This window comes from Carettochelys insculpta, chromosome 8 (assembly GCF_033958435.1).
Source record: "Carettochelys insculpta isolate YL-2023 chromosome 8, ASM3395843v1, whole genome shotgun sequence".
Classification (NCBI taxonomy): domain Eukaryota; kingdom Metazoa; phylum Chordata; order Testudines; family Carettochelyidae; genus Carettochelys; species Carettochelys insculpta.
In genome coordinates this window covers 4,542,917-4,569,764 of record NC_134144.1, presented here as the reverse complement: position 1 = coordinate 4,569,764, position 26,848 = coordinate 4,542,917, and the positions used below count along the sequence as shown (strand labels likewise).

The 26,848-nt window shown below is 45.8% G+C and overlaps 1 protein-coding gene across 5 annotated transcripts in view; it reads left to right on the top strand.

The window, feature by feature from the left end:
* The window catches only part of COL6A3 (collagen type VI alpha 3 chain), a 113,670-nt gene extending 98,265 nt beyond the window's left edge, over nucleotides 1-15,405 (top strand). For 3 of the 5 annotated variants that reach the window (XM_075001907.1, XM_075001910.1, XM_075001911.1), the window contains 4 exons: nucleotides 4,533-4,712; nucleotides 4,834-4,884; nucleotides 13,073-13,243; nucleotides 14,574-15,405. In XM_075001907.1, the coding sequence (XP_074858008.1) occupies nucleotides 4,533-4,712; nucleotides 4,834-4,884; nucleotides 13,073-13,243; nucleotides 14,574-14,614 (443 nt within the window). In that variant the 3' untranslated portion in view covers nucleotides 14,615-15,405. The remainder of the gene's footprint in view (nucleotides 1-4,532; nucleotides 4,713-4,833; nucleotides 4,885-13,072; nucleotides 13,244-14,573) is intronic. The other 2 variants (XM_075001908.1, XM_075001909.1) reach the window with 2 other exon arrangements.
* The last annotated feature ends 11,443 nt before the right edge of the window (nucleotides 15,406-26,848 follow it).

Genomic DNA, 26,848 nt, shown 5'->3' with positions numbered 1-26,848 from the left:
GCATCAATGGTTTATTGCAATAAACCATTAATGAGCAAGTGATCTGCTCCTGTTCAGCAATTAACTGTGTGTTTGTCGTGAACATTTGTTATTAACATGTACAATTGCTTCAATTAATACCTATAACAACTCCTCCACCTGGTCTGAAATAATCATAAGGATATTACGTTAGAGGTACCTCCCCCAAAAAAGTCCATTGAACACTTGATTGCAGTTGGTCTGATCCATTACACCTCAGCTAGCACTGATTCCAGCCCCCTGGCCAGGACACCCAAGCCAGAAAGGAGAGAATTCTGGATGTATGGCGAAAGTCAACTCATGGAAAGCAACCTAGCTGCATTGCAGTTCATTGGTGAGGTGCTGTTTTCCTGCATTGCAGTTCATTGGTGAGGTGTGAAACTGGCTCCTTGTCCAAACTGCAGTCCTGAGGTCTGTAATTTTTGTCTCATTAAGACCTTATTGCTACCTGCACATTGTTTTCTTTGGGAGTAGCTCTATGAGTTTGAGTTACAAATGTAGACCTGGAGGGTGACATTTTCTGAGCTGGCTAGGGGATCTGGGCAATAAGTACTTATTAATTTCTAATGGGAATTAGGAAACTCTGAGGCCAGCCCTTTAATCCTTCTGAGATCAATGGGGTTTCCCAGGAAGTACACGAGGGTAAAATAACATGGTCACTGTTTTTTTAAAACAGATTAAGATTAAAACTATTTCACCAGGAGGGTGGTGAAGCACTAGAATGTGTTACCTAGAGAGGTGTTTGAATCTCCATCCCTAGAGATTTTTAAGTCCCATCTTGAAAAAGTCCTGACAGTGGTGATTTAGTTAGGGTTGGTCCTGCTTTTGACAGGAGGCTGGATTCAATAACCTCCTGAGGTCCCTTCCAGCCCTAGGAGTCTAGGATTCTAAGTTTATTCAGGTGATTTTGCATGCATGCATATGTACACTCACACAGAATAAATCGTAGCTCTTCCCACAGTCCCAGGGCACTGTGCAGGACCAGGATTTCTAGGAATGTCTGAAAAATCTTTGCTAGCTTTCCTACGATTAACACATCTGTGCAGGAGGAGAGGCTGGAGCAATCTGCTTAAGGGTGCAGGATGTATCACTGTCATTGCATTTAAACAGCCCTGCTCAGCAGTAGCTCTTTGAACTTGCTGGCTCCAGATTAGAAACATTTCATTTCTCTGTTTGGACAGCATGCCATTGCTGAGACTGGCTGTAGTACACGGCTTGGTTCCATCAGAGTTTACATCTCTGTTCATTCATCACCTTTCACCATGTCCATTGCCTGCATGGGACTCATTTGCATTTTCTTTCCCCATTCCCCACCGTCTTTCACCTGGAAGAACCTAGCTGGTTTGGAATGCACAACTAGCCTTTGCCTACACGTTTAACCCTTTGCCTACACGTTTAACACTTTGCCCGTCAGGCGTTCCAAAATAGTGTCATGAACTGTATGGTGTACTGCCCATTGGTTTATCTCTCTGTGCCTTCACACAGTGTCTCATGGGAATGCTGATGGGTTGCTAGATGGAACAAAGCAGCAGCAACATGCACAAATTATACACGGTGCAATAGCTAATCAGGCATGTGTGCTTGTGGAATGGAGAGTAGGGAAGTCGTTGCTAGAGCGTTGTGGTGCCAGAAGAGCCAGCATTCCCAGGAGCTAGTGATCCCAGAGGAAACATGCAGTTTGATAAAGAGTTTAACAGTTCACAATAGCTTCTCAGCATTCCTGCCAGGGGTCTAAGACATTAAGCAGAAGAGCAGACTAGAAATACTGGATTCTGTAATCTAAACCTGCCTGTAAGCTTTTGTGTCAGCCATTTGACGCAGCAAAGCGTGCTCTGAAATGTACTACAGATTGAACGTCTCTGACCTGGCACTCCCTTGTCTGGCAACATCTGTAATCTGGCATGATTTTAGTCAACTGGACAACCACTTATCATGGGTGTGACCAAGTTTCCTGTGGTCCCATAAAGTTTGGTTCCCACCACCAGTCCTGGCTCTTGGTGTTCTGTGCTGTTCTTTAGCTGTAATTTACCCCTAAAATGTCTTCTAAGAGCCCAATAAGCAGGGGAAGTGCTGGTAACATGCTAGACAACATTGACCTCCTGTGGTCTGACAAATTCTCTCATCTAGCATCCATCTGGTCCTGAGGTTGCCAGACTAGAGAGGTTCAACCTGTAATAGGTTATATAGTGAGGGCCAAACCCTGCAGTCCTCACAGAGTCAGAACTCCTCTTAAAGTAAATGGGATTTTTGGCTGGAGCAGGAACTGCAGGATTTAACCCTAAAATATCACTTGTGGGCTCCGTTTAAATATTCCAGTCTTCAATTAGTTAAATCAGAGCTTTTGCAATCAGTGAGGTTTTTTTAAAATGTACTTTAAAACCAAAACTCATGCCAAGGCAAACAGGCATTTGAATACACACTTATACCACACACTAGTACGCTCAGAATGCGGTATTAGAGCCCAGGTCAGCTCCTGTTAAGATCCATAGTAGACTTCTCACTGATGTAAACTGGAGCAGGACTGGACCACAGCACGCAAACAATTCCTAGCCAAAGACCTCAGAGGACCCAGGAGTAAAGCTGAAATTCCTAAGTGTTTCACCCATTATTAACCCCAGAAAACCCATCCACCATTCCCTCATATAAACACCACCCATTCTGAGCCCTTGAAAATTCCCCTGGGAGCTGTGCATTTCAGGAGATGGGATTTTAAGTTAATTTTCCCTTTGAAAATCCAATCTTCACTGTTATCTGAGGAGCTTAAGGGAATTAGTCTGACTGCTTCCAATGGCTTCCCAAGGAAGCTGGGTGCTTGGCTCCATTAGCCTCAGTGACATACATGATAGCTGAGTGGATTCAGAAGTTCCTGGCATACAAAGGAGTGGCTTGAGCCCTTCCGCCAAGCTGGAAAACCTCAGCGATCTTTCACCTGGCACCATCACTGCCTAAATCCTGCCACAGAATGATGCCCAGCTATGACTGATGGCCCAGTTACTCCTAGAGTGCATGGGATGGGGGTGTATTGTCCAAGCTGAGGTGAATGGGAAACCGCCATGACTGAATAGGGCAGTAGGGACTGCTGGGGGTGGCACTTCCCAAAGGGATACTTGCTAGATCTCTGGAAAAGGTGTGGGATGTGCTTCTAGCTGTCACTGGCTGGGATGAGCAGCCTTCCTCCTCCCTGTTCCGGCCCCTTTGGGCTATCCTGCCTTGCCAGCAGTGCTAGAAATGCCCCAATGGCAAACCCCACCCACTGTCCCCAGCTTTGCTGAGGTTCTCTTCTGCTTTGCAATGCACAGGAAACTCTTGTGCCCTCAGCCATGGGCCTCTGTGAGCCAGCCCAGGCCTCCCTTGCCCACCTTGGAGTGGTCCCATTAAACAGACCAGAGCAGTGCCACCCAGCCCAGCGCCCATGACCTGCCCCTCCATAATTGACAAAATGACAGCGGTTATGCCCGTGCTGAGAGCAGCTTAGAGACAGATGGGCCAGGATTGGGAAATCACACCTCTATGCAGTAGGACTTCATAGTCCAGCAGTGGGCAGTAATTTTGGATGGGGGGGTCTTGCCAAGAATTTAGAAGATCGTCAGGGGGCTGCCCTCATCCATGATATTAATGGAGGAGGTGTGGGGTCTGGGATGAAGGTTGAGTGCAGAAGGGAGCTGTAAATTGACCAATGGGAGCTGAGATATTTTGCAAGGGTGCAGAGCAGCACACAAAACCTCCCCTTCCCTCCCGCTGTGCAGACTAGAGAACTACAGGGAGCAGACAGTCTCCTATAGCAGCCACTGCCTGCTCTGCACCTGAGGAGGTCCATGGGGCAGATCCAGTGGCTTGGCAGGCTGGATATGGCCCGAGGGCCATACATTGCCCACCCTTGTCGTGCACAGCCCAGGCACCCCCCACCCTTGCCAGGATCTTTGGCTTCTGGGGTGGAGGTGGGAGGTTGCATAGACAGTACCGGATTGTGAATCCCTGATGAGTAGTTGTTTTACACAGGTTGTCCCTGTGGACTGCTCCTGTGAGTAACTGCTCACCAGGTGGAGCTCAGAGTCCACCCCAGAGAAATCTGCTTTTACCCACTATTGAAATCAGGCAAAAAATTGTTTTGTTTTTGCATGAAACAACAGGAGACAATAAAGTCCTGAATTTCACTTGGTCTGGGAAATGTCTTACGCTCTTCTGGCACTTTCACCATGCTCCATTTGGCTGCTGACTACTAGAGTGCATTGATTCGATGCTTATGTCCGAGGCTAGGTAGAAGCACGTAACAAGAACAGCCCTATTGAAACAATGTCTGAGGTGCATGCAACAGCTGCTTAGCATGTTGTCTCTAGTGAGGTGTGTGCAAGCGTATTTGCAGATATGACCAGAGACCTTGCACAAGCAGAGGTCAGGCCAGGCCCAGCTCTACCGGGGACTTTTTTTGAATGCTTGATTTTTTTTGCTCTCTTTGCCTTTTCAGCTTTTAACCCTTTCAGAGTCATTTAACGTATGCACATTTTGAAATTTAGATTTGACAGATCCTTGCTTGCTGGATTTTGACATGGGCACACAGTGCCAGGAGTATCAGGTTGTGTGGTTCTTTGACTTCAAAAACAAGATCTGCACCCAGATTTGGTATGGTGGGTGTGGCGGGAATGCCAATAGATTTGAGACAGAAGCTGAGTGCATTAGCAGATGTGTGAAGCCATGTAAGTATCACGCAGGGTTAACCATTTTGCACTTCTGTAAAATTGTCAAATACAATTTTAGATTGGCAAGAAATTTTGGTTTAAAAACAACCCCTTCCCCCTGCACTTTTTCCCCCTACAGCAGCTGAGAAAGTCATGCAGCAACCGCCCCTTGAGAAAAGATTATTATCAGGTAAACGCACAAATGCAGCAGACACCGCCTTTACGACCACAGTTCTGTCACTGCTCTAGGCTCTTCTGTTGTGAGCTTTGCCACTGTGGGACTAGGGCAAATGGAGCCAGCAAGCATGTGTCTTTCTTTTCCTCACTTGTGCTCTCCAGCAGCTGAGAAGGTCCCATCACGTGCTTTGCATGGACACGCTGTTGGCATGCCTCGCAGTGCCTCCTGAATTGCCAGGCTGAACATGAGTTAGTTGAAACCTGTGGTTCCAGCAAAACCTGGGGGGCGGGGGGTTTACTGTATGATAAATACCTGGTCACCGGATTGGGAAGAGGACTGCGATCACCAGGAAACTCCTGCTAGCATGGTTGTGTTGGCCTCCTTCATTGTGTCCCTAACTCATGTCATCACTCTGGTGTATGCATTTGCTCCTCTGCCAGTCCTGCCTAGCTGTACGCTTTTCTTTAGCGGATATACTGAGTTGGAAAATATTCTTTGCTGCTTGGATCTTGAATCCAGATGTTCCCCTTATGTGGAAAAACACTCACAAGCAAGGGTGGGCGGGGGTGGAGGATGAACCACACTAGAAAACTGCGATGTTCTCCTTAAGGAATTTCCTGTGTTCTATGCTGGGGGTGGGGAGGTGCAGCTTTGGCCAGGGACAGAGTCCAGCCAGAATGGATAGATTCTTGCCTCCTGCAATGGCTGTGCTGCAGCCCGTTCCTGGAGAGGCACGGATGGAGGGTATCAGAGGCAGGGGAAGGCAATGCCTTCCCAAACTGCCAGCCTGGCCCTGCCCACGCTCCATCCCCAGCCTCTCCCGCCCAGTCAGAGTATTCCCCGCTCCCAGGTCTCCTCAGGCTGTCTGGAGGCTGGAGCTTAGCTGTCAGCCCTCTGGGAGCTAGGGAGGCTGGGGACATGCAGCACCTGTGTTCTGGGGACAAGCTGGCCTCCCCATGCTCCAAGGATGGCTGGTGTCACACACCACTTCTTCTCCCACTCCCCTGTACTCTACCCAGGGCTGGATGCTGCCGGCCCTCCTCACCCCCCCAAGCCCATGGCCTTGGGAGGACATCTGGGGCTATGCACTGTCCCCTTGGGAAGGGGGGGGTTTGCCTCGGCCATCTGGGAGCTTTGTGCGGCAGGGGTAGGGCTGAGGGTTCACGCATCACCCATTATGAGAGGGGAGACAAACCCAGGAAGAAAGTTAATGCCAGAGAACCACGGCAACGTAGGGCTCCAAGGGACCTTGAGAGGTCATCTAGTCCGATTGCTAGAGGCCACATGAGAACTGCCTACGGAGCGCTCTGGGATTCTTCTTCACACGACAGTCTGTCGGCGTGAAATAGGGACTGCACATCTCAGAGAACCTCCTGCCAGAGGTAAATAGCGCCCCCTTTCGGCACAGCACAGATTTTGAGTTTTGGGGAAAAAAAATCATCCCCCCTCAGGATGAAGTTTGTAGACGCATATTTCAAAGCTGCAAATCACCAGCAAATCTTTCTGCTGGCAAATTCTTGACTATGTCTAGCTACCACCTCTCATGAGTGTAGTGTAAGTCTCATGTTGTTTGGTGCTTGTCTTAATACCACAGCTCCTACAGTTCTATGAGTACATGGGAATCTTGGCTTTCATATTTCCTGTTAAAAAGCAGCTTCCTAGCCCCGAGGGTTGTGGAGGAATCCTTCAAAACATGATCCAAGTGCACAGTAAAGACTGAAAAACCAAAAAGCAAATAGAAAGAATGCAGGGAACACACAGGAAATTCGAGTGAGTGTGAAGACACCCTCTTTATTCAAGCAGAACTCAATGATGACAATGGATGTTGAGATCACTCCATGTGTCTGGCGAGTGCTTAGCAAACTGCACAGTGGAGCTTTGAGTCCCACTGAAGCGAGAAAACAAAAAACAATGCTTAGCCAGAGCAGGAGGCCCTGAAAACAGTTGGGTATGTGAGACTGGTGAATGGAAATGTTTGAAAAAGGTTCTGAACTGAGCTTATGTTACTTACATACGCTTTTTCCAGGAATATCAACGAAAGGTGTTAGCTCTGTTTTAGAAAGAGGGTAAATTACTTGCCCAAAATTACATCGTCAGATTAGCCAAAAGTCCCATAGGTCTCAATCCCCCAGACCAACAACCAGGTGGCACAGTTTCCCAGTAAAGTAACTGATCTCAAAAATACCACCCAAAGTAATTAGCTATGGTTAGGAACATTGGGAAAGAATGCAGAATGAACATTAAGAACCAGCTAGGAAACAGACAAAAGGAAGGAAAGGCATGGGAAGCACATGGAGACTTGTGTAAATAAGAAACTAATTAGTCCCAGAAAGTGGAAAACAACAAAGGGAAAAACCATCAGAGAATGTGTTACTGTCCCATAGAAGACAAAAGCTGCAACAGGAAAGGAAATTAAGTGCATAGGCAACAAAGCTGAAGTGTGGGACAACAGCACAGAACCACACCCTCTGCTCAAGCACAAAGGCTTTAGCTTCAATCACAGGCTCTAGTGCTTTCCTGAACAGAGAAGCTTTAGTGAATGAAGGTCCAAAATAGGACACCTAATTCTCTGGTGTTTCCTTAAACGACGGTGGGAGTTTCAGTTGAGTTAGTGTCTCCCAAGAACCTCCGGTATAATTCAGTGGCTGGAGGTGAAGCTGTGACAATGCATGAAAGAAATTAAAAGATTTCGCGAGTACTGAAAGAGAGAGCAAAAGGAAGACAGAGTCACCACCTCAGCAAATTACTGCACAAGCCAGACCCCAGCATGGGACTAGATGATGTCATGGATCAGAACAAAAATACAGTGCTGTGTGGAAATTGGACCAGTCAGTGAGAAGGAACTCTAGCTAACTGTCAAAGAAATCAAGGGAGAAAACAGCTATGCACTGGTGTGATCAGTGCTGAAATCCAAATGCTAAAAAAGCTAATCAGGGAAGGAGGTTTAAAAACACTCCTAGAGGTACATGAAAAGGACTAGACTGTTAAGAAATTACAACTTTAATCAGAGGTCCCATTGCATAACCATCAAAGTCAATTTACCTTAACAGGAAAACTGAAGAGATGCTGTTTTACTATCTGTACAGAAGCACATACAGCACACACGCACACACACACACAAGCCACAGGAATATTATTCTGAGTAAAAATTGAAACACAGAGGCCGTGTCTACACTAGCCCCAAACTTCACAATGGCCATGCAAATGGCCATTTTGAAGTTTACTAATGAAGCGCTGAAATATTCAGCGCTTCATTAGCATGCGGGCAGCCACGGCACTTCAAAATTGATGCGCCTCGCCGCTGCACGGCTCGTCCCAACGGGGCTCCTTTTCGAAAGTACCCCGCCTACTTCGAAGTCCCCTTATTCCTATGAGCAGATGGGAATAAGGGGAATTCAAAGTAGGTGGGGTCCTTTCAAAAAGGAGCCCCATCGGGACAAGCTGCGTGGCAGTGAGGCGCGTCAATTTCGAAGTGCTGCGGCCACCCGCATGCTAATGAGGCACTGAATATGTATTGTATATATGTAATGGCCATTTCGAAGTTTGGGGCTTGTGTAGACACGGCCAGAGTAACATGAAGCAGTCATGGTGAATAATTTAGCCAATTGATTTGAGGTTTTTATGCTCCTGGGACAGCTACGAGCAGCATTTCTTTGCATAAGTTAGTTTGACGTGGCTTGGGCAGGGAATATTGAATATCTGCTATGATCGGTTCATGAGCAACCCAAAGAATTTTTTTTAATCCCCCAAAATGTATAGATTTTCAGAGTGTTGTGTGGGTTAGATAAATCACATGGTCCATGTTCCCTGGTGAGGCGAATAAGCAAGCACTTCTGGGGTGAGTACCTTCACCTTTAAAATTAAGATCCAGTGGATGCTTGCACATGCAACTATGAGAGGGACTTGGCAGCTTGCAGGGGAGCTGGAAAAGCTAAACACTGGTGTGGAGACTCTCCTATAATTTAAAAGTAACTGGACGCTCGGCTAGATGGACCTTTGGTCTGGCCCAGTCTGGCTGTTTATAGTCTTCTCAGAGGAAACTATAAAAAATGAGAAAAAAGATCTTTGCCCTCAGTGCGTTAAAGGAAACAGTTCTGATCCCACAACCATTTATTCCCATGACTAGTCCTTACTTGGTCAGGTAGTCCCCTGAAGTTCAATGAGACGTTTGGACTTCCTGTGCTTTGTTAACATTACCTAAATTTTATAGTCAGGGTGACGGCTGCAGGAAATGTCGTAGCTGGAATGCATGTAGGCTGAGACGGCTGAAAATGACTAGTTGTTGAATAGCTCAAGTTTTTTATGTCCAGCTTGCAACAATTTCTGAGGGCCTGTTTTTAAAGGGTTTTGTGCTGTGTTACAGCAAATTGCTAGTCAGCTTTGAAACTCCTGTTTATATATTGAACTGTACTCTACAAAAACCCAGGCTAAATTTCATACGGAAAGCAAGGAAAAGGCTTTTAAACTTTTAAAAAATGTACTCTTGACTTGATGCAAAACCAAGCAATTAAGAAGTAGTTATTTTCGTTTTCACATTCTGTGACTGTCTTGCAAAACTGAATGCACACACGGCCAGCCCTGAAAGTCCTTGTAAGCTTTAGTGTCCTTTCCCCATTGCAGCTTATGAATTACATGAATACACCAGGAACTTGTTATTGAAGAAGCATGTTCCCAAGCAAGAGGGAGAATATTGCAACAATTAGTGTGTCAGCATTTCCCTCCTCCCCAACTAATTGGTTTTACTTTGTGGCTTGTGTGTGTGCGCGCGTGTGTGCTGTATGTGATTATTAATCAAGTGGCAGTCTGGGAAAGATGTCAGTATGAAAATAAGGAACGAGCCGCTGGGAATATTGCGGAAGATGTGTGGGTCCTGCAGATCTGTGCTTGGCACAGAACCCCCGGGGGGTGCCAGAGAAGGTTTGCTGAGTTTAAAACTTTGCCCTTTGATCCAGAGTCCAACTAGACCCCAGAAATGGTCACGTTCAGGACTGCTCTAACTTGTGTCCCTGATATTGGCTTCCAAGTGGCTGCTGTGGCAGGCCAAGGTGATCAGGGCATAGCATCAACCCAGCCACAGCTCCTGCACCCTATGTCACCTTAGGGCTGTCAACTTTCTAATCACACCCAGTGAACGCTTTAATCCCACCTCTTCCCTAATGGCTCACTGTCCCCTGGACTTATTCGCTTTCACCGGACTGGGGAAGGGAAGGGGCAGGGGAGGAGGTGAGAGCTCCAACTGGGGTGCAGGCTCTGGGGAGGGGCCTGAAATGAGGGGTTCAGAGTGCAGGGGGGCTCCAGGTTGGGGTAGGAAGTCGGGGGGTGGGGTTGTGAGAAAGCTGGAGGTAAGGAGTTTGGGGTACGGGGGGGGGGGGGGGGGGCTCCAGGACTGGGGGTGTGGCCAAGGGATTCAGAGTGCAGGAGAGGGCTGCAGGCTGGGGCAGATGATTGGGGTGCAGGAGGGGCGAGGGGTTCAGGGAGAACAAGGGCTGGGGCAGCGGCCTGGGCTTACCTCTGGCAGCTCCTGGTCACCAAGGCTAAGGCAGGCTCCCTGCCTCCCCTGACACCATGCTGTGCCCCAGAAGTGATTAACAGGTCAGGCACCTACTGGGGGAGGAGGCGGTTGTGTGCACTGCCTTCTCCCACAGGCACCCCCCACCCACCTCTATTCACCAGGAACTAGCCAATGGGACGTGTGGAACCAGGGCTTGCAGCGGGACAGAAGCCCAGAGCCCCATGTCCCACCCCCAGGAGCTGGACCCCATGGTCATTCCCAGGGGATAGTTGAATACAAGCCTCCCTTAGGCCTGCAGCATCTTTTCACAGCTGGGGATTGTGCAGCAGCCAGGATGTAAAATGAAGGTTTGCAAACATCCCATGTGGTCCCAGGGAGAACAGGGTGAATACGTGATTTTTGGGTTGCATTGCAGAGCTGGAAAATGCTAAAAGTTCAGGGCAACCCAAAACGAACAGTTTTCCATTTGTTCCCCAGTGAAACAAGTCAGAGCAAAGGCCTTTGGGCCAGAGGGACTGCTTGGATCCTTTTCAAGGGTTTAGTGTTGTAAAACTTGGGTTTATATTTTTTTCAGAAAAAAATTGTGTGAAATTCCAAAACGGAAAGCCAAAACATTTTTGGTTAGACCCACCCCAAACCAATCCTCCTGGCACTGCCAACATTTTTATTTGCTTGCCACAGTCTACTGGAGTCCGTGAATTATTTTGGTCAACCCAAAGCTGTGTTTTTCGGTAAAAAAATGATAAGCACAAAATCATTTTGGCCTGTTGTTGTCCTGTGGAGCAGCCCCTCTGAGCGGGGGTAAATGATGGGGCTGAATTACACTGGCTGCATGCATTTACACCTCCTGCAGGTCATAGGAGCCAACTATGGCTCATGTTGCAAGTAATTTTGTCACTTAAAAAACAATCCAGATACCCGTGCATGTACAGACTGCACAGCTCCAAAAACAGCTCCGTGAGGAAAAGCCACCTGCGTCTGACATGCCGTATGCAGATCTTTAGGTCTAAGCAGTTTCTGAGAACTGGGCTGACTTAAGGGTATAGGCAATTCATATGATAACAAGGACAATCCATTATATTCAGCTGACACTGTTGAAGTGGGACACAGTCCACCTGTGCTCCCAAAGTCCCTTGGCTCACATGGCATGTCCAGCACAGATTTCGTATGCAGAAGAACATGGTGATTTAGGGCAGAAATGGGGTAATGCAGGTGGTGATCTCCGCAGACTGCTGTCAGCCCTTTGCACCAAAGCATTTCCCCACGTCTGCTCGGGAAAGAGAAATCTGCAGCCCGCAACAGCAGGCTGACACGGGAAGGTGGTGACCTTGGCGAGGTGGGGCAGAATCCCAGCTGCCAGTGGTTTATTACATATCCCTCCATCACTGTGAGGAGGGGAACCTCTGTGGCAATATTTAAGGTGACTTAAATGTTTCCAGAGCTCTCTTATCACACCCACATAGATCTAATAGAGACATATCACACAGACACACCCACACCCACACCCACACACCACAGCCAGGCAAACACAGACGCAGCTCATACTGATGAATGCCTTGAAACATCCCCACCCCCATCCCACCCATCTCTGGCTAGTGGGATCACTAGGGACATTCTCGGTGAGGCCCCACCGTCTCCAGCCATAGCAGCATGGGGCCAGGAATACTGGAGGGAGAAAATGTCAGTGTGGACTCCTCAGTAGGAGAGAAAGTGCCGTCCTCTGGGAGGAGATGAGGGAGGTCAGCTTGCAGAGGCCACATGGCCTTTTGGCTTTCACTTGCTGGCTATGATGCAGCACCACTCTCCATTGCTGGACAGGAGTTTATTCCTAGTAGCAGACAGAGAAATGAGATGGTTTCCACTCCCACACCTGAGCAGCACTTGCTGTGCAGAGCAGCCTGTGCAGGGCTGACTTCTGCTAGGCCTGGAGTTTAAAAAAGAACTAGAGCCACGTTTGGCTGGGGGGCTTTGGCAGGCGTGTTTGTGATCAATGCTCGGCTCCCTTCTCCACTAGGCACGTAAGAGTGGGAAGCACAGTGTGTGCAGCCAGTCCCCTTGGCCCTGCTGGGCTGCACACACTGAAGCTAGTGCAGCCCGCTACCCTGTCTACAGCTGGCACATTCCACAGGCTGGCATGGGCGGGAGGACGGAGACGGCCCTGCCTTCTCCTCGGCTCCTGCCAGGTGCTTAGCCTTCTTCAAGATACTTGTAAGAAGCTGGGACCATGATCTCATAAAGATTCCAGCTAGCCCAAGTAAAAGAGGGAACGGGAAGCCCTTCCACCAAGGGGCTGACCAGAATCTGGCCAATACCTTGTGCTTCAGAACTTTAAGCCATCCCTTGCAGGGGCCAGGAAGAAATTTCGTCCCTCACGGGAAGCATTGCCCAGTTGGCTCGATGCACTGCCAGGGTGGCAAGGTGGCTCTGCCTTTATCTGAAGCAGCAGGTGCTACTGGTAGGACTCTGGAATGATGAACCAGTAGTCTGATCAGCTGGTAATTTCTAGGTTCTCTCTTTTAACCCTGCATGCCACCATTTACCCAATGATCCATCTGTCTCTGTCTCCTACGCATGCACCGTCTGAGAGGATGTATCTATGTCAAATTGCATCTGTGAAACCCTGGAAGTGCAGTGGTGGTGTTTACACGTCATTGTTAAGACTTTCTGTCTCTCTCTCTATTTTTGTAGTCACAGATATCTGCAGGTTGCAAAAGGACAAAGGAACCTGCAGGAGTTTTGTGCTCAAATGGTACTATGACTCACAGACGATGAGCTGTGCTAGATTCTGGTATGGTGGCTGCGCTGGAAATGAAAACAGATTTAACACGCAGAAAGAATGTGAAACAGTTTGCATTCCGGGTAAGTTGAGTCCCTTCCACCCGACACCTCTCCAGTAGGGGACAATGTCCAGACAGATGCAGTGGAACTATAAGCCATTGATCATAATTTAAAGTCCTGGAGCCAGCTCATCAGCTGGTGCAAACTGGAGTAACTCCTTTGATGTCAACAGAGCAGCTCTGAGTTACAGCAGTCGTGGGTCTGGTCTATAATCGCTCTGGCGTCAGGATGTTGCCGCTTCCAACCTGATACCAAAACATTGGTTTCTGATTACAGAATGGTCCAAACCTGTGTCACCTGGACTGTCCCAGTGATGACTGCAAAGCAGTTCAGATAAAAATTCCCACCCTTTTCTCTATCCACATCAACGGGAGTCTTTCCCTTGACTTCAGCATGCTGTGGATGAAGGCACAGGTGCACTGAATTATCCTCCTTGAAGCCTCTCTTCCAAGAAGGCCCTTGGTCCGAGATCTGTGGGCATGGGAGGACAGCGGAGAGGGTGCAGTACAGAAAGCCCCCTAGATTATGTGCTGTAGCTTAGCTCTTTAATTTAGGGCATGTGTGTAGATAGAAGAGGTGCCAGTCAAAGCCATAGCTCTTGACGTATTCCACAAGTGCAGTTCTTTGGGGCGTGACCAGAGATAATTAAGACAGTCCCAAATCCAGTAATCCATCAACCCTTGTGTAAGTGGCCATGTGGGCGAAGACTCTGAGGTCAACATGTCCAGGGCTGTGTTGTGCTACTTGCAAATGCCCCTTGAGAAAGTCAGCACATCTGCACCCCGGCAGCATTCCCTGTAAGCTGAGCACTTGGGTAGTTGCCCAGGAGAAATTCAGGTGCTGCCCAGCTGATTGGCAGAATGCCCACAGCCGGCAGTGTGTGTTTGTACTGGTGGTGTACATCCACACGTCTTGGTGCACATAACAAAAATTATTCTACCCAGGGAATGGATAATTAGAGGGAACATTGCTCCTGACCCAGAGCTGGTCACACTAGAGGAGAAAGTCAATCTAAAATACACACCTCCAGCTATGACCATAAAGTATTTGGAGTTGATGCACCTTAGGCTGAATTTCTCTGCCATCCCCTCAGTGGGAGGTTGACAGGAGAAATCTATCAACTTCTCATATTCCTCATGACTGCAAAAAGTACCAAGGTCAATGGGGATTCCCTCAGCGTTGGATTTAATGGGTCCATACTAGACCTGCTAAATCTAACCCTGGAAGATATCAGGAACACAAGGCAGAAGATTTGACTGTCAGTGTTTAACCATTGCTGGTCTGGCATTGTACATGCAGGGTCTCCCAGCCACACGATAACGTTGTGTTTTTCTCTCCATTCAAATTTCAGCTCACATTAACCCTGCAGTGGTCACGACAATCGGCACCTAAAGTCAACAAAATATCAACACATACCTCTAAGAGAACCGGGAGTCAGCCATTGCCAACTTACCCCTTTAGAAGCAAAGGGAATAGACTACCTTGCACTGCACTATTTCATGCTTTCAGTTCCAAGCAAACCTTGAAGAGAGCGTTTTGCTGCATGACCTATCAATATGGTGCTAAACTGTTTGTGGACTGAGTACTCCATGTGTCCGGGTTATAGCATATACCTTCAACATTATGTCATAGTTATCCACTACCGATTCTTTTGCTTGAACATGTCTATGAACTACCATTTCCTTCAGATTCTGGCGTTATGCCTGTTTACGGCAATGTAAAATCTAGAAAATAAGGGACAAAATTATTTCACTGCAACTGTTATGTACTTGCTTGTATCATTTTCATAACTAAGCATAACTTTAGATGGAAAGCCTATGTGTAAAAGGAGTAGTTAATTCTGATAAATGGGCAGTTCATTTTTTCATTCTGTTTTTTTCTCTTGCTGGATTAAACTTCCACCTGATTCTCTTTTTACGGATTTGTGACATATGCGATCACTCAAACCAGTCAAGAAAAAAAGCAAGATTTCTGAATACAGATGCACTGCAGGGACCAACGCCTCAGTTAACGAATTTTTAAATCATGGTGTAGAATGTTTTTGGCATTCCTCTAATGTTGTGTGTTTTATCTTTTTTTTTTTTTTTGTTTGTTTGCAGGGCAGGGGATTATGTTTGTATTGTGGTTTTTGTTTTTAGGAAATCTATACAAAAGAACTTTTAAATAAAGTCTACTGAAGGTTTTGAGAGCCTCATGGTTTTGTGCCATCTTTTACAATCTGGGATGGTTTTCGATGTCAGTGGAAACACTCATGTGAACAGCACTAGCACATAAAATCAGAGCTGGAGACCAGAAGGAACAACCATATTATCCAGTCTCACCTCCTGTATAGGTCTTTGCAGGATCAGAGATTCAACATTGACCAAAATAAAGAAACAAGGAGCTGAAAGTGGATTTTAGAGACCAAATAAATATACTTAGACCTTCTGTAGCAATTTTCACCCACATATGCCAAAGCACTTGGCAAAGGAAATTGGTGTCATTATCCCCATTTTACAGATAAGAAAACTGAGGAACAAGGGACATGTGACAAGCTCACCAAATAAGTCAGGGAGAGTCCTGGGAGAAGAACCCTGCTCTGCTGACCTGCTGTCCAATGACATAATTGTTTGACCATGCTGCTTTGTAAAACCCATAAAACTCTGAATTATTGGGTAGTTTGGTAGAACGGTTTGAGGCTACACCAACTGAAGCCAGCGTCTGAACTCCCCAAGGAAGAAGTCTCCATGGTGGTAACAAACGTGGCTGGCACATACCATTGCAGGCAGGCTATGAACAGTGACCTTGTTTTCAGCAAGCAGCCTCCAGATATGTAGATCCAACTTTTCACACAGCTCTGCCCTTACACATTTTGTACATCATCATTCGCCTGACAGTGGCAGGATGGGTACAGAACCACCAAAACCCCTTCCTGCAGGGTAAGAGTCTTCCCTTTGGGACCTGTCGGGTGCTTGCTGCTCCAGAGAGGCTAGCTCCAGAGGATGGAACCAGGGTGGGGAAGAGCCTGCCAGCCCACTTTGGTGTGATTTGCATACCTGGGATACTGTTAGGGAGCACCCCAATGTGCCTCAAACAGGGCAGGGACCACAGGTGTACCCGACAGTTATGCTACAGGTGGGGGAAGGGTCTGTCAGTCAATGCCGTATTGACGTGAAGCCCAATCATACACCGCTCTCCACACACAGTCAAACCAGAATCAAGGAGGCATTTTATTAACTGAGAGGAAACCTTCCAGCAGAAGGTTTCCCCTCTCCCCAGAGAAATTTGCTTGCCAGGCCGAATGATGTCAAAGTGACCTGTCAGGGTTTCAGTTCTTATCTGAGCTCAAACAGCAGCCAAGGCCCGAGTCTGGCACTAGTATCGGATCCAGGATGGTGGATGTTGCATTCTGTGTGGCTCTAGCCACCCCACGCTCTTTTGGTCTCCCGCTTACTCTTCCTGTCATCGGGTTCCTGTGCCTTCCACCCCCTTGTTACGGTCACCAGGAGTGACAAGTTAGGAAAGTTGATGGGAGATTTCTCCTGTCAAGGGGTCACCAGCGTTTCCCATAGCCATCAGGCTGCTGGTGGCCTGCTACACCTAACAGAGGTGGGGACGTGATGTGACAGCAACCCTGCCCACATTGGGCACTGGGGAGTAAAACTACTCCCTCCACACTGACTTGTCTGTCCAGCACCTCCTTTTTCAGGAGTTGGATCCATCTGGGGTGTTTGTGGTGTTTCCTCTTTATCCAGTCAGGAAAAAGTCAGCCAGAAAGGAGAGATCTGGCACTGGCATTTTGGACTTTTTGGATATTTTCTGTGCTGTTGTATCATTGTTCCCAGATTTATGCAAGACAACCCTTGAAACGGACTGCTTTGAAAGTAGACTGCGCCATCTTCAATTACTTGATCAGAGAATCCCAATTTAGAGCAGCAAGCTGATGAGTGATGTCATATTAGGCAAATTATTATCATCTTGAGTCATACTGGGTCAAAGGACATCCATTTCTTTGAAAGGATCCCAAAAGCCTTGTAGGTTAATCCAGGAAAAGAGACCCAGCAAATCTCACTAGGATCAGAACTAGCATTTGCTTCCATGGGGGAAAAGGCCAGTATGTATTCAGAGCACTAAACCAGGGGTCTGGCTCTGGAGCTGCCTGCGACTCTTTAAGGACTTCTTTGCGGCTCTTGATGCTATAATTGCAAAGTAAAAATAACTCCTTCTGATTATTTTTGGTAAGCAGTGAACACCTAAAAGCCCAACAACGAACAACTCATTTCTAAATAGCAAATGATATGTGATCTCGAAATGTTGGATAACTCCCCCTTGTGCCCTCCAGAGAGACAGGAGGCTCTGGAGTGAAAGTCAGGAAGACAGTGGTACAAACACACTCATAAAGTGTGAGGAAATAGAATATGTAAAAAGTTTGTGAACCTCCTGCAGTAAATGTCTATCACATTACAAATCATGGGTGTGCACTGTTCTTAAAATAGGGGTTACAAAAAGTCTGGTTTGTTGTTGTTTATTAAGGACAGTTTCATAGTCACATGCAATGTGGCTCTTGAATTATTGACTTTTTTACTGAATTGGAAAAAACTGGCTCTTCTTGCTACTTGGGTTGCTGAACCCTGCATGAAACAAAGGTGAAAAATGATGCTCAAATCATGTCCAAGTTACTTTTGATCCCCACAACTTCTCTTCTTCTAAGCCCTATTAACACTGCATCTGTGACGTTGCTACCTGGAAGCGAATATGGATCCTGTGGGGCTTGTTTACACTACCTCCCTACTTTGGAGGGAGGATGGTAAGTGGAGTGTTGGGAGATTATTAATTAAGTGCTGTGGTGCATATGCAAATTTCCCTCCCGCGCCAACTCTGAAGTGTTAAATTTTGAAGTGCCGGCTCGCGTGTAGCTGTGGCTAACCTGCCAGTACTTCAAAGTGCCTGAGGTACTTCAAAGTCCCTTTACTCCTCAGTGGGTTAGCTGCAGCTACATGCGAGCCAGCACTTTGAAGTTTGAAGCTTCAGAGTTGCCGCGCCGGGGGTGGGGGGGGATTGCTTAATGAAATGCTGCATATGCACCGCAGCACTTCATTAATAAACTCCCAACCCCCTACTTACCATCCTCCTTTGAAGTAGAGAGGTAGTGTAGACACAGCCTTGGATTATTTTCTTGGAATGGTCATGAAGCCAAGACTGCTGTCTCCGGCTAGCTTTTTATTTGTGGGCTGCAAGAAGATTTCATATCTGTTTAGGATCCAGGATCTGGTCTTTGTGTGAGTTCTTGGATTTATAATTTTCTATCAAATCAAAAATGTTTTACTTATTGGAAAAAACAGGTTAGAAAACGAATGGCTTAGAGCCAAGTGGGGAAAAAATTTCCTTCAGAGGATGGAAATTATCCATTGGAGCGGTCAAGTGAAATCACGGGATAATATGGGAGTAGAGAAAAGGGCTTTGCTGATTTTTTTGGGACTTTCTAAGAGAAAACAATAGAGCTAATTTTCCATCTTGGATTTGAGTCATTGGTGTGACTCAATCTAATACGGAGCACACACATTAGCCAGTAAACATCTTTTATGGGGACTTTTTAAAAATCACCTTTGGGAAAGAGAATGGTCTATCATTAGCACAGCAGTGTTACCAAAGCATTGTGTTATACAGGTTGAACCTCTCTCATCTGGAACTTTCTCATCCAGCAACATCCATAATCCAGCATGGTTTTATTTCTCTGGACAGCCACTGATCATGAGTGTGGCCAAGTTTCCCATGGTCGCATAAAGTTAGTTTACAGACACCATTCCTGGCTTTCAAGCTACATCTACATTACCCGGAAGATCGACCCAGACAGGGTCAATCTTCCGAGGTTTGATTTCATGAACCTGGCAGAGATGCATGAAATTGATCTATCAGGGTCAGCAGTACTATCATGAGTAGTAAGGGAAGTTGATGGTAGACTTTTTTTCCATTGACCATTCTTAGCAAGGACTGCCAGGTAAGTTGATTGCAGATACGTCAATTCCAGCTACGCAACTGCTGTAGCTAGAATTGGGTATCTGCAATCAACTTAACTTCCTAGTGTAGACCAAGCCTCAGAAGACATTTAGGGGTAAATTACATCTAAACAACAGCACAGGACACTGAGAGCCCAGTAAGTGGTGGACATGTCGGTAATATTGCTAGATAGCATTGACCTCTAGTGGTCCAGTAAATTCTCTTGTCCAGCACCAGTTAGGTCCCGAGGGGGCTGGACTAAAGAGGTACAACCTGTACCATGAACAGAATGATAACCAGCAGCAGCGTGCAGTCTTGCAAACGGGTTGCTCTGAAGTTTGTTGGAAATAGCTCTGCCTTAGTGTGGTGAAGCAAATTGGAATAAAAAAAAGTTTAAAGCTGGGGCTTAAAACAAGTGACACGGAGGGTGGACGAGCTTTCCAGCTCCTCAGAGCATGAGTGATCCTTAGAGGTCAGCCTATCTGCATCATCCTTGTGTCCAAATGTGCCGTACTGGTGGTACCCCAGTGCATGCTACGTGAGCTGTGCCTGCAAGAAGCAAAGTGGAGGCAGGATGGATGCTCAAGCAGATAAAACATTGGATTGGGATCATGAGTGAGCACTGGGCTCAGCCACGACAGCCAATGGGCTCCACATGGACCGTGGCGCATCCCTACTCATTGAGGTGCAAGCTGGATAGGATATGATCATGGTTACTTCAGACCTCTAGGGGTCAGTGAGGGTGTTGCAGAGGGGCTGTGAAAAAATAAAGTTAAATAAAAATGATCATAGAAAATAAGTTTTAAATAAATTGCAAAGGTACAATCCATGATTATTTTAAAATTAATTTGCTTTCACTAATGTGATTAATTGCTGTCTGAAAATCTATGCCGTAGTTTCCTTTTTCATTTAATGACATATACATAGTGGCTAGAATTGGCTTTGATGGGGGTCCTTGAACAATCAGGGGGCTCTGGGTCTGCACTAAGGAAAGAGTCTGGGATCACTGCTCTATGAGCTATTGTGAGATCCTCAGACACTCCAGTGAAGAGAAAACTGGCAGATACGACAAGATGAAAGAAAAGGTAGCAGAAGAGGTGTCTTGTGCATCAGCCCTGGGACTGAGTCTCAGAAGCAGAAAAGAGGGATTTTTTTTTTTTTTACAAAGCCATTCCACACCATCAATGCAGATTGGGGTCAACCACAACAATTCATAAACTAAACTGGCAGCAAGTTGTTTTGGCTAACCAAAACAAAAAAATAAAAAAAGTATGGTAAAAAAGTTTATTTTGGCATTTCCAAAATGAAACATTTTGACTTTTTGCTTTGGAGAGACATTTCATTCTGTATTCCCCTCAATTTTGTTTGAATTAAAAAGAAAAACAGAAAAAAATTCTTTGGTCAAAGTAAAACTTTTTTTAACCAATTTGGCTGATGAAAGGGGCCATCAAAGAACACACAAAGAGAGCAAGCGAGCTGGAATATGGTACCAAATATTTCTTCATGCTGTCTTGAGAGCATAAAAATCATTGCCAAGAGCTTTGCAAGCTTCCGCAAAGATCAGACATTTTATGCATTACAAGAAAAGCATTGTCAAAGTTCACTATAAGAAAAATTTCTTGGGAGATGAACCTTTGTATGTTAGGGCTCAAGACAACACTCACTAGTAGGAATTAGAATGAGACCTCCATACAACAAGTTATCCAATAATTAGGTGTTGTAGTGTTTCTTACACCTTTTTCATAAGCAGCTGCTCCTGGCTGTTCTCAGAGACAGGATACTGGCCTAGCTGGACCATACAAGCGATCCAGTCTGGCACGGTCTAGATGCCTTTGACATAACCTTTCCAGCACATGCATTTATTTTCTGTAGCACTGTCTCTCTTTTAAGCACCATGAGAAGCGGTAACTAACAGAGGAATTATATCATTTTCCATTCAAACACTCCACATCGTCCACAGACTACCAAGATATTTGGCTTGTCAGTTTTCAGTAGGTTTGTTTTGGCTCTGAAATCAAACATGGACATCAGAGGGCACTGCCTGACTTATACGGTCTGTGCATTGCTGTGTGAGCAGAAGCAGCTTTCATTATCTTTCCAACAAACTGTGTAGAGAGCGAAGTCTTGGGTTAGTTCCGTGTGTGGTTTATAGCCCAGTATGGAAACATTTCCCTGTGAAGAGTCCACCTTGCCAGTTTGACTGAAAGCAAAGATAAACACCTGGATGAATAGTGCATGACCGGAGGAAATTTGGTAACTGAAGCAGGACAGTCACAAGAAAAAGACATCTAATGGAAGAAGCCTTTAGACTATGCCCTGTATAAAAGCAGCCATGTAACAAAGCCATAATGGTTCACCTACTGTACAACAAATGGTTTATTATCCACATGTTGCATGATAATATAGCATTTCCTTCTCGCCTTAAAAGCAATTACATCTCAGTAGAGGGTGATACAATATCTACAGAGTGAAATGTGTTCCCATTGTGCTACACACTAGGAAAGCACATAAGACAGTCCCTGCCCTTGAGAGCGAAGCAAAAATTTTCACAGGATAGGGTTTGGAAAAAAAAATGTATTGCAATCATTCAACTGTCCATTTTTGACTTTTTTAAATGAAAAGGTTTAGGTTTTGATTCAAAATGAATTTTTGTTTGTTTAACATAATTTTAAACTAAAAATGTAAAAAAAAAGGTCTAATTTGAAACCTTTTGAAATAAATTCAAAAGAAAATGCTTCAATTAATCTGATAACATTTCCTCTTTTTGCCTTTGAATTTCTGCTTTACAAAAATTGTCAAACTGTTTTAACATTTCCTCCTGATTTGGAAGGGGAAAAATTTTCAATAGCTCAAAAAATTCTTGTGGGATGGGAAAGCCATGTTGTGCCCAGCTCTCTTTACAAGGAAAAGGGGGTTTCTCTAGGTTCACAGAGCTGCAGAATTTAACACCAGAGAGTCTATTATGAGCAGCAAATCTGATGGAGGCTGTGAAATACTACAGAGAATACTTTAATAAAAACAAATCAACATTTTCTCCATTTTTATTTTCATAAACCCATGATTTTTGGGCTACTATCAGGATTTTGGGTGATGATTCAGACTACAATGCAAGGGGGAATTTCTCCTCCATCCAAGACCATGACTGTTTGGCTTAACAAAAGAGACTTTGGATCTCTTATGCATAATTTTTATCCTACCTAGTGTGGAAGTTCTCCATATCTAGAGCACTAATCTTCTAATGAATTCTACTAAGCTGTTAAATAATGAGCCAACAGTTCTTAACTTCAGGACACCAAATGACATTCATTTTTCATCTGACTCTCAATGTGTTCCTACCTCTCCAATCAAATATAATCCATACTGCACGTGCATCAATTTCAACACCTGTTCTTCCCAGACAGCTCTCCCACCCAAAGGGTGCATCACCACCCAGTTCTCTACAGGTTCTTCTGACACTCCATGATGAATGTTCAAAGTGGATTTTTTTTCACTCCTCCCTGTATTGTATTCCTCTGTTGATACAGAGCTGTTCTTGCTCTGGTGCAGGCGTGGGAGGATGGGCACAAGACAGGTCTTGCACCATCAGCAGGAGATGGTCTGCCTTGGAAGGCAAGCCATCCAGCGGTTGATTTGGACTGGCCTCCTGGCACATTTCAAGCACTAAATTGTAAAAAGGGCTGGTGGGAAAGGGGTTGTTTTGAGGGTTTTTAAATGCCCCCATTGCATTGTGGCTTGATTCTCATTTACACAGAGGCCTCTTTCCAGGGTAATAAGGCCTGTAGAAGCATTTTCTGCCCTCTTTGCATTCCTGGAGGAGTGCTCTAAAAGTGTCTTAGTGTAAATGCAAATCAGGATTGGAGCACTGCAGCCTGTCTGAATAATCCCCTCCCCAGGTCTCTGGTTTTAACTGGAAGCAGAGAGGGAAAACTGACCAGGGATCCATCTTGCACATGAGACAGTATTTCCTACTGCAGGGGTAGGGAACCTATGGCCCATGGGTCAGACCCAGCCTATGGCTTGTCTGGGTCCAGCCCATGAATCTCAGGGCACAGCCCCCACTTATTGTGGGGAACATGAGCTGGGGCTCCAACCCCATGGCCCCCCATTCCAATGAGGTTGGAGCAGTAGTGTCTGCTGCCCACCGTGTGGCCGGTGGGGTGTGGGGGGCGCGACTCTGAGCCTCACAGGCCAGAGCCAAGCAAATCTGGGCTGGATGGACCCCGCAGGTCCTGTCTAGCCCAGGCAGGATGTGCTGTCCCATTCAGGGGCCATGTCAGTACGGTGCTTTTTAATTTCTACTTTTGTTTTGCTTCCTGCATTTATGAGGGCCCTGGCTGATTTTTCTGTGGGTCTGTGGCCCCCAACCCAAAAGAGGTTCCTCTCCTCGTCCTCTTGCATCTACCTGGGGTAGATGGGGATTTCTTGGAGGGAGTTTTGTGAGGATTAGCTATTTGCGATCCGAGTATACCCACCTAAGTGGTTCTTTTCTGGAAAGGGACTGTCTGAGAAGCCATCAACTCTCCTCCCTTTTCACTCCCTGCACAGCAGGCTCAGCTTTCTCGGGCCTTTTAAGGAAGCACATCATGGTGCTGGAATCCGCTCAACAGCTGCATTCCGGCTTGCACACATGGAAGCGATTGTCATTCAGCTGGGAGAGCATCTGCCAGCGTGGCCGGGGACTCAGACCAAAAATAACTCTGCAGAGGCCTTTGCAGAAGCAGCTCGGCTCTGTCTGTAACTCATAAGTGTTTGCTTCAGCGTGCGGGCAGCCAAACTGAACTCGTGGATACATTAATTATCTCCAGCTGTTACTTTTCCCTTCCGTGCCTTTCCCTGGTCTTCGAGAGAAGCTGCCTAGTTTTGAGCAATGCCGTCTGACCAGGCCACAGAGTTGGGGTTGCATTATTACTGGGTCTGATCCCCAATGCTGATTAAAGCCGTCCATTAAAAAAATTATTAAAACTAATCTTGGAAAGCAAACATCACATTACTCACTGGTTTAGCAGATGGCAGTTGTACATCTAGGGGGGCCTGCTTGGATTATTGAAAATTCGCAGCCTTGCTTAGAACTCCACAAGGCATGTACAGTTCATAACCAGCATTGACGCAAAGTTAGGAGTACAAGTTTTTAAGCACAGGTTGAACCTCTCTAATCCAGCACTCTCTCATCCAGCAACATCCGTAACGTGGCATGATTTCAGTTAGCCGGACGATCACTTATCACGGGTGTGACCAAGTTTCCCGCAGTCCCATAAAGTTTGTTTACAACCACCAGTCCTGGCTCTCAGTGTTCTGTGCTGTTATTTAGCTGTAATTTGCCCCTAAATGTCTTCCGAGAGCCCAGTAAGCAGTGGGAGTGTTGGTAATGCGTTAGACAATATTGACCTCCTGCGGTCTGGCAAATTCTCTTGTCCAGCCCCAGTCAGACCCCATGAGCTGCCGTGTCATCTGAGCATGATGTTGACCAGCTCTACACGCTATCAGCACTGTCTCATTGTTAGTGTCCCAAGCTCTCAGGCCTCTGGTGGTCAGAGCATCAAATGGCACCTGATAGTGCTGGGATCTCAGGTGTCATCCAGAGGGAGATTAATGCAGGCTAGAAAATGTAGAACATTTCCAAAAGATTTAATAAATTCCAGTTGGTACTCTATTTTAACAGCGCAATTAAAACTGTGATTAATTGTGATTAATTATTTTGAGTTAATTGCAAGAGTTAACTGTGATTAATTGACAGCCCTAATTTTTATGAAAACTAACATAAATGGTCAAATACATTGATTTAAAGTACAACACAGCATACAAACTGTACACAGGTTACCTTGTATTTTTATCACATATATTTGCACGGTAAAAATGATAAACAAATACTATTTTTTGATGCACCAACTCTGGGTAGATGGAGTTCCTTGTAGTTTGCTTTGAAAAAGATCATAAAAATCATAAAAATATCCTACCATGGCTGCTCTCAGAAAACATACTTGACTAGCTGGATCACTGTTATGAGTAGGAATAACAAGTCGTATGTCTCTGTCAGAACTGGGAATCAATCCAACAACTTTTGAGGATCGATCCCTGGCCTTTAAACAAAAGCCTACATGACCGGCTTAGACGCCATTATCATTCACCAACAATTTTGTTGGACTGGTCATGTGGTTTGGGTGTCCGATTAGCACCTCCCAAACAGATTGATTTCCAAGTTGAAGGAAGGACAGAGGAGCATTGGGGGCCAGAGGAAGCAGCTTAAGGATGTGCTGAAGGCACACACCAAAAAGTGCAGCATCAGTGTCGACACTTGGGAGAACCTTGCCCAGGACCATCCCCAGTAGAGAGCTGTAATCCATGCAGAGGTTGTGCAATTTGAGAAACCCCTGCACAGTACAGACAAAGAGAGGTGGAGAAGAAGAAAAGAGTGGCAAAAACTGCCCCGTTCCCCTCCAACAGCTACCAACATCTGCCCCTTCTGTGATAAGACCTGCGGCTCCAGAATCAGGCTGAACAGCCACCCGCAGACTCACAAATAGGAGGGTGACATGAAGACATCCTACTCTTTATCGAGTGACTGCCAAGAGAGAGACCATGGGTTCAGTAGGTGCTGATTTTGGTCTACAAAACCCTATACAATACAATCACGAAGGCCGAGAGCAGCTTGGGTAGAACTGCTGTCTAGATTATGAGTGCTGATGACTGTGTATTTTGTTAGGAGAGCCTTGACCTTTCAATACGCCATTAGTCTAAAGAGAACTGGGGCCTTCAGATCTTTAGAGAAGAATGCAAGGGTGATCTATTCTCTCTGGAATTTGCACCAGGGTCTTGGTTGTATTTCCTTACTTTATTTTGGGATGGCAATCTCATATTTGAATTTCACAAAGCTAGTAGAGTTTGTGAACTTTTCAGGCCAAGGGGAACAACTGAGCTAAGTATTGCTTTTGCTTTAGAACCAGTAGGGAGTTTATAGGCTCCAGAAGGAATAAGTACCAGCCCAGGGAGCCCTTGGCATACACATGGCAACACGGAATGCACAAACTCTACTGAGGAAGTTGCTAATACTTGAAAATTCTCCAGGCCAATCAACCCTGATATTTTTATTATTTACTATTTATATTAGTGCAGCAGTTGTGAGTCCCAGTGAGAGATCAGGACCCAACTGGACTGCACATTGTACAAATACAGAACAATAAGATGGTCCCTGCCTACAGTCTAAATATAAGCCATGAGACAACAGATTGACAGACAGAATGGGAGCACAAGAAAACAATCAGACTATATTAGTTAGCATGCTATGTTTGTTTCCTGGATTTTTCCACTCTACCCTTTTCTTTTTATTTCTTCTCATTCCAAACACACCCAGAAAAATGAAGTGCAGTGTTTCCTGTTCAAACTAAAGCATCAAGCATTCAATGGTTCGGAACCTGCAATAGTTAAGGCTGCTCCTGCAATGTCTAACTCTGCTAAGCTGTAAATAAGTAGCATTACAGAACATTTTGTGCTGCTGCTTCCCTCATAAAATGTCCTTTTTCATTTCATTCCTACGTTATTTATGTCTATCAAACATTTTTTGGATGTGAAACAGAACAGAGCTAACCACCGTGGCAGCCACTTTTGGAATTTACTATCTTTCAAACACTCGAGGTCTCAGCATTTAGGTTGCAC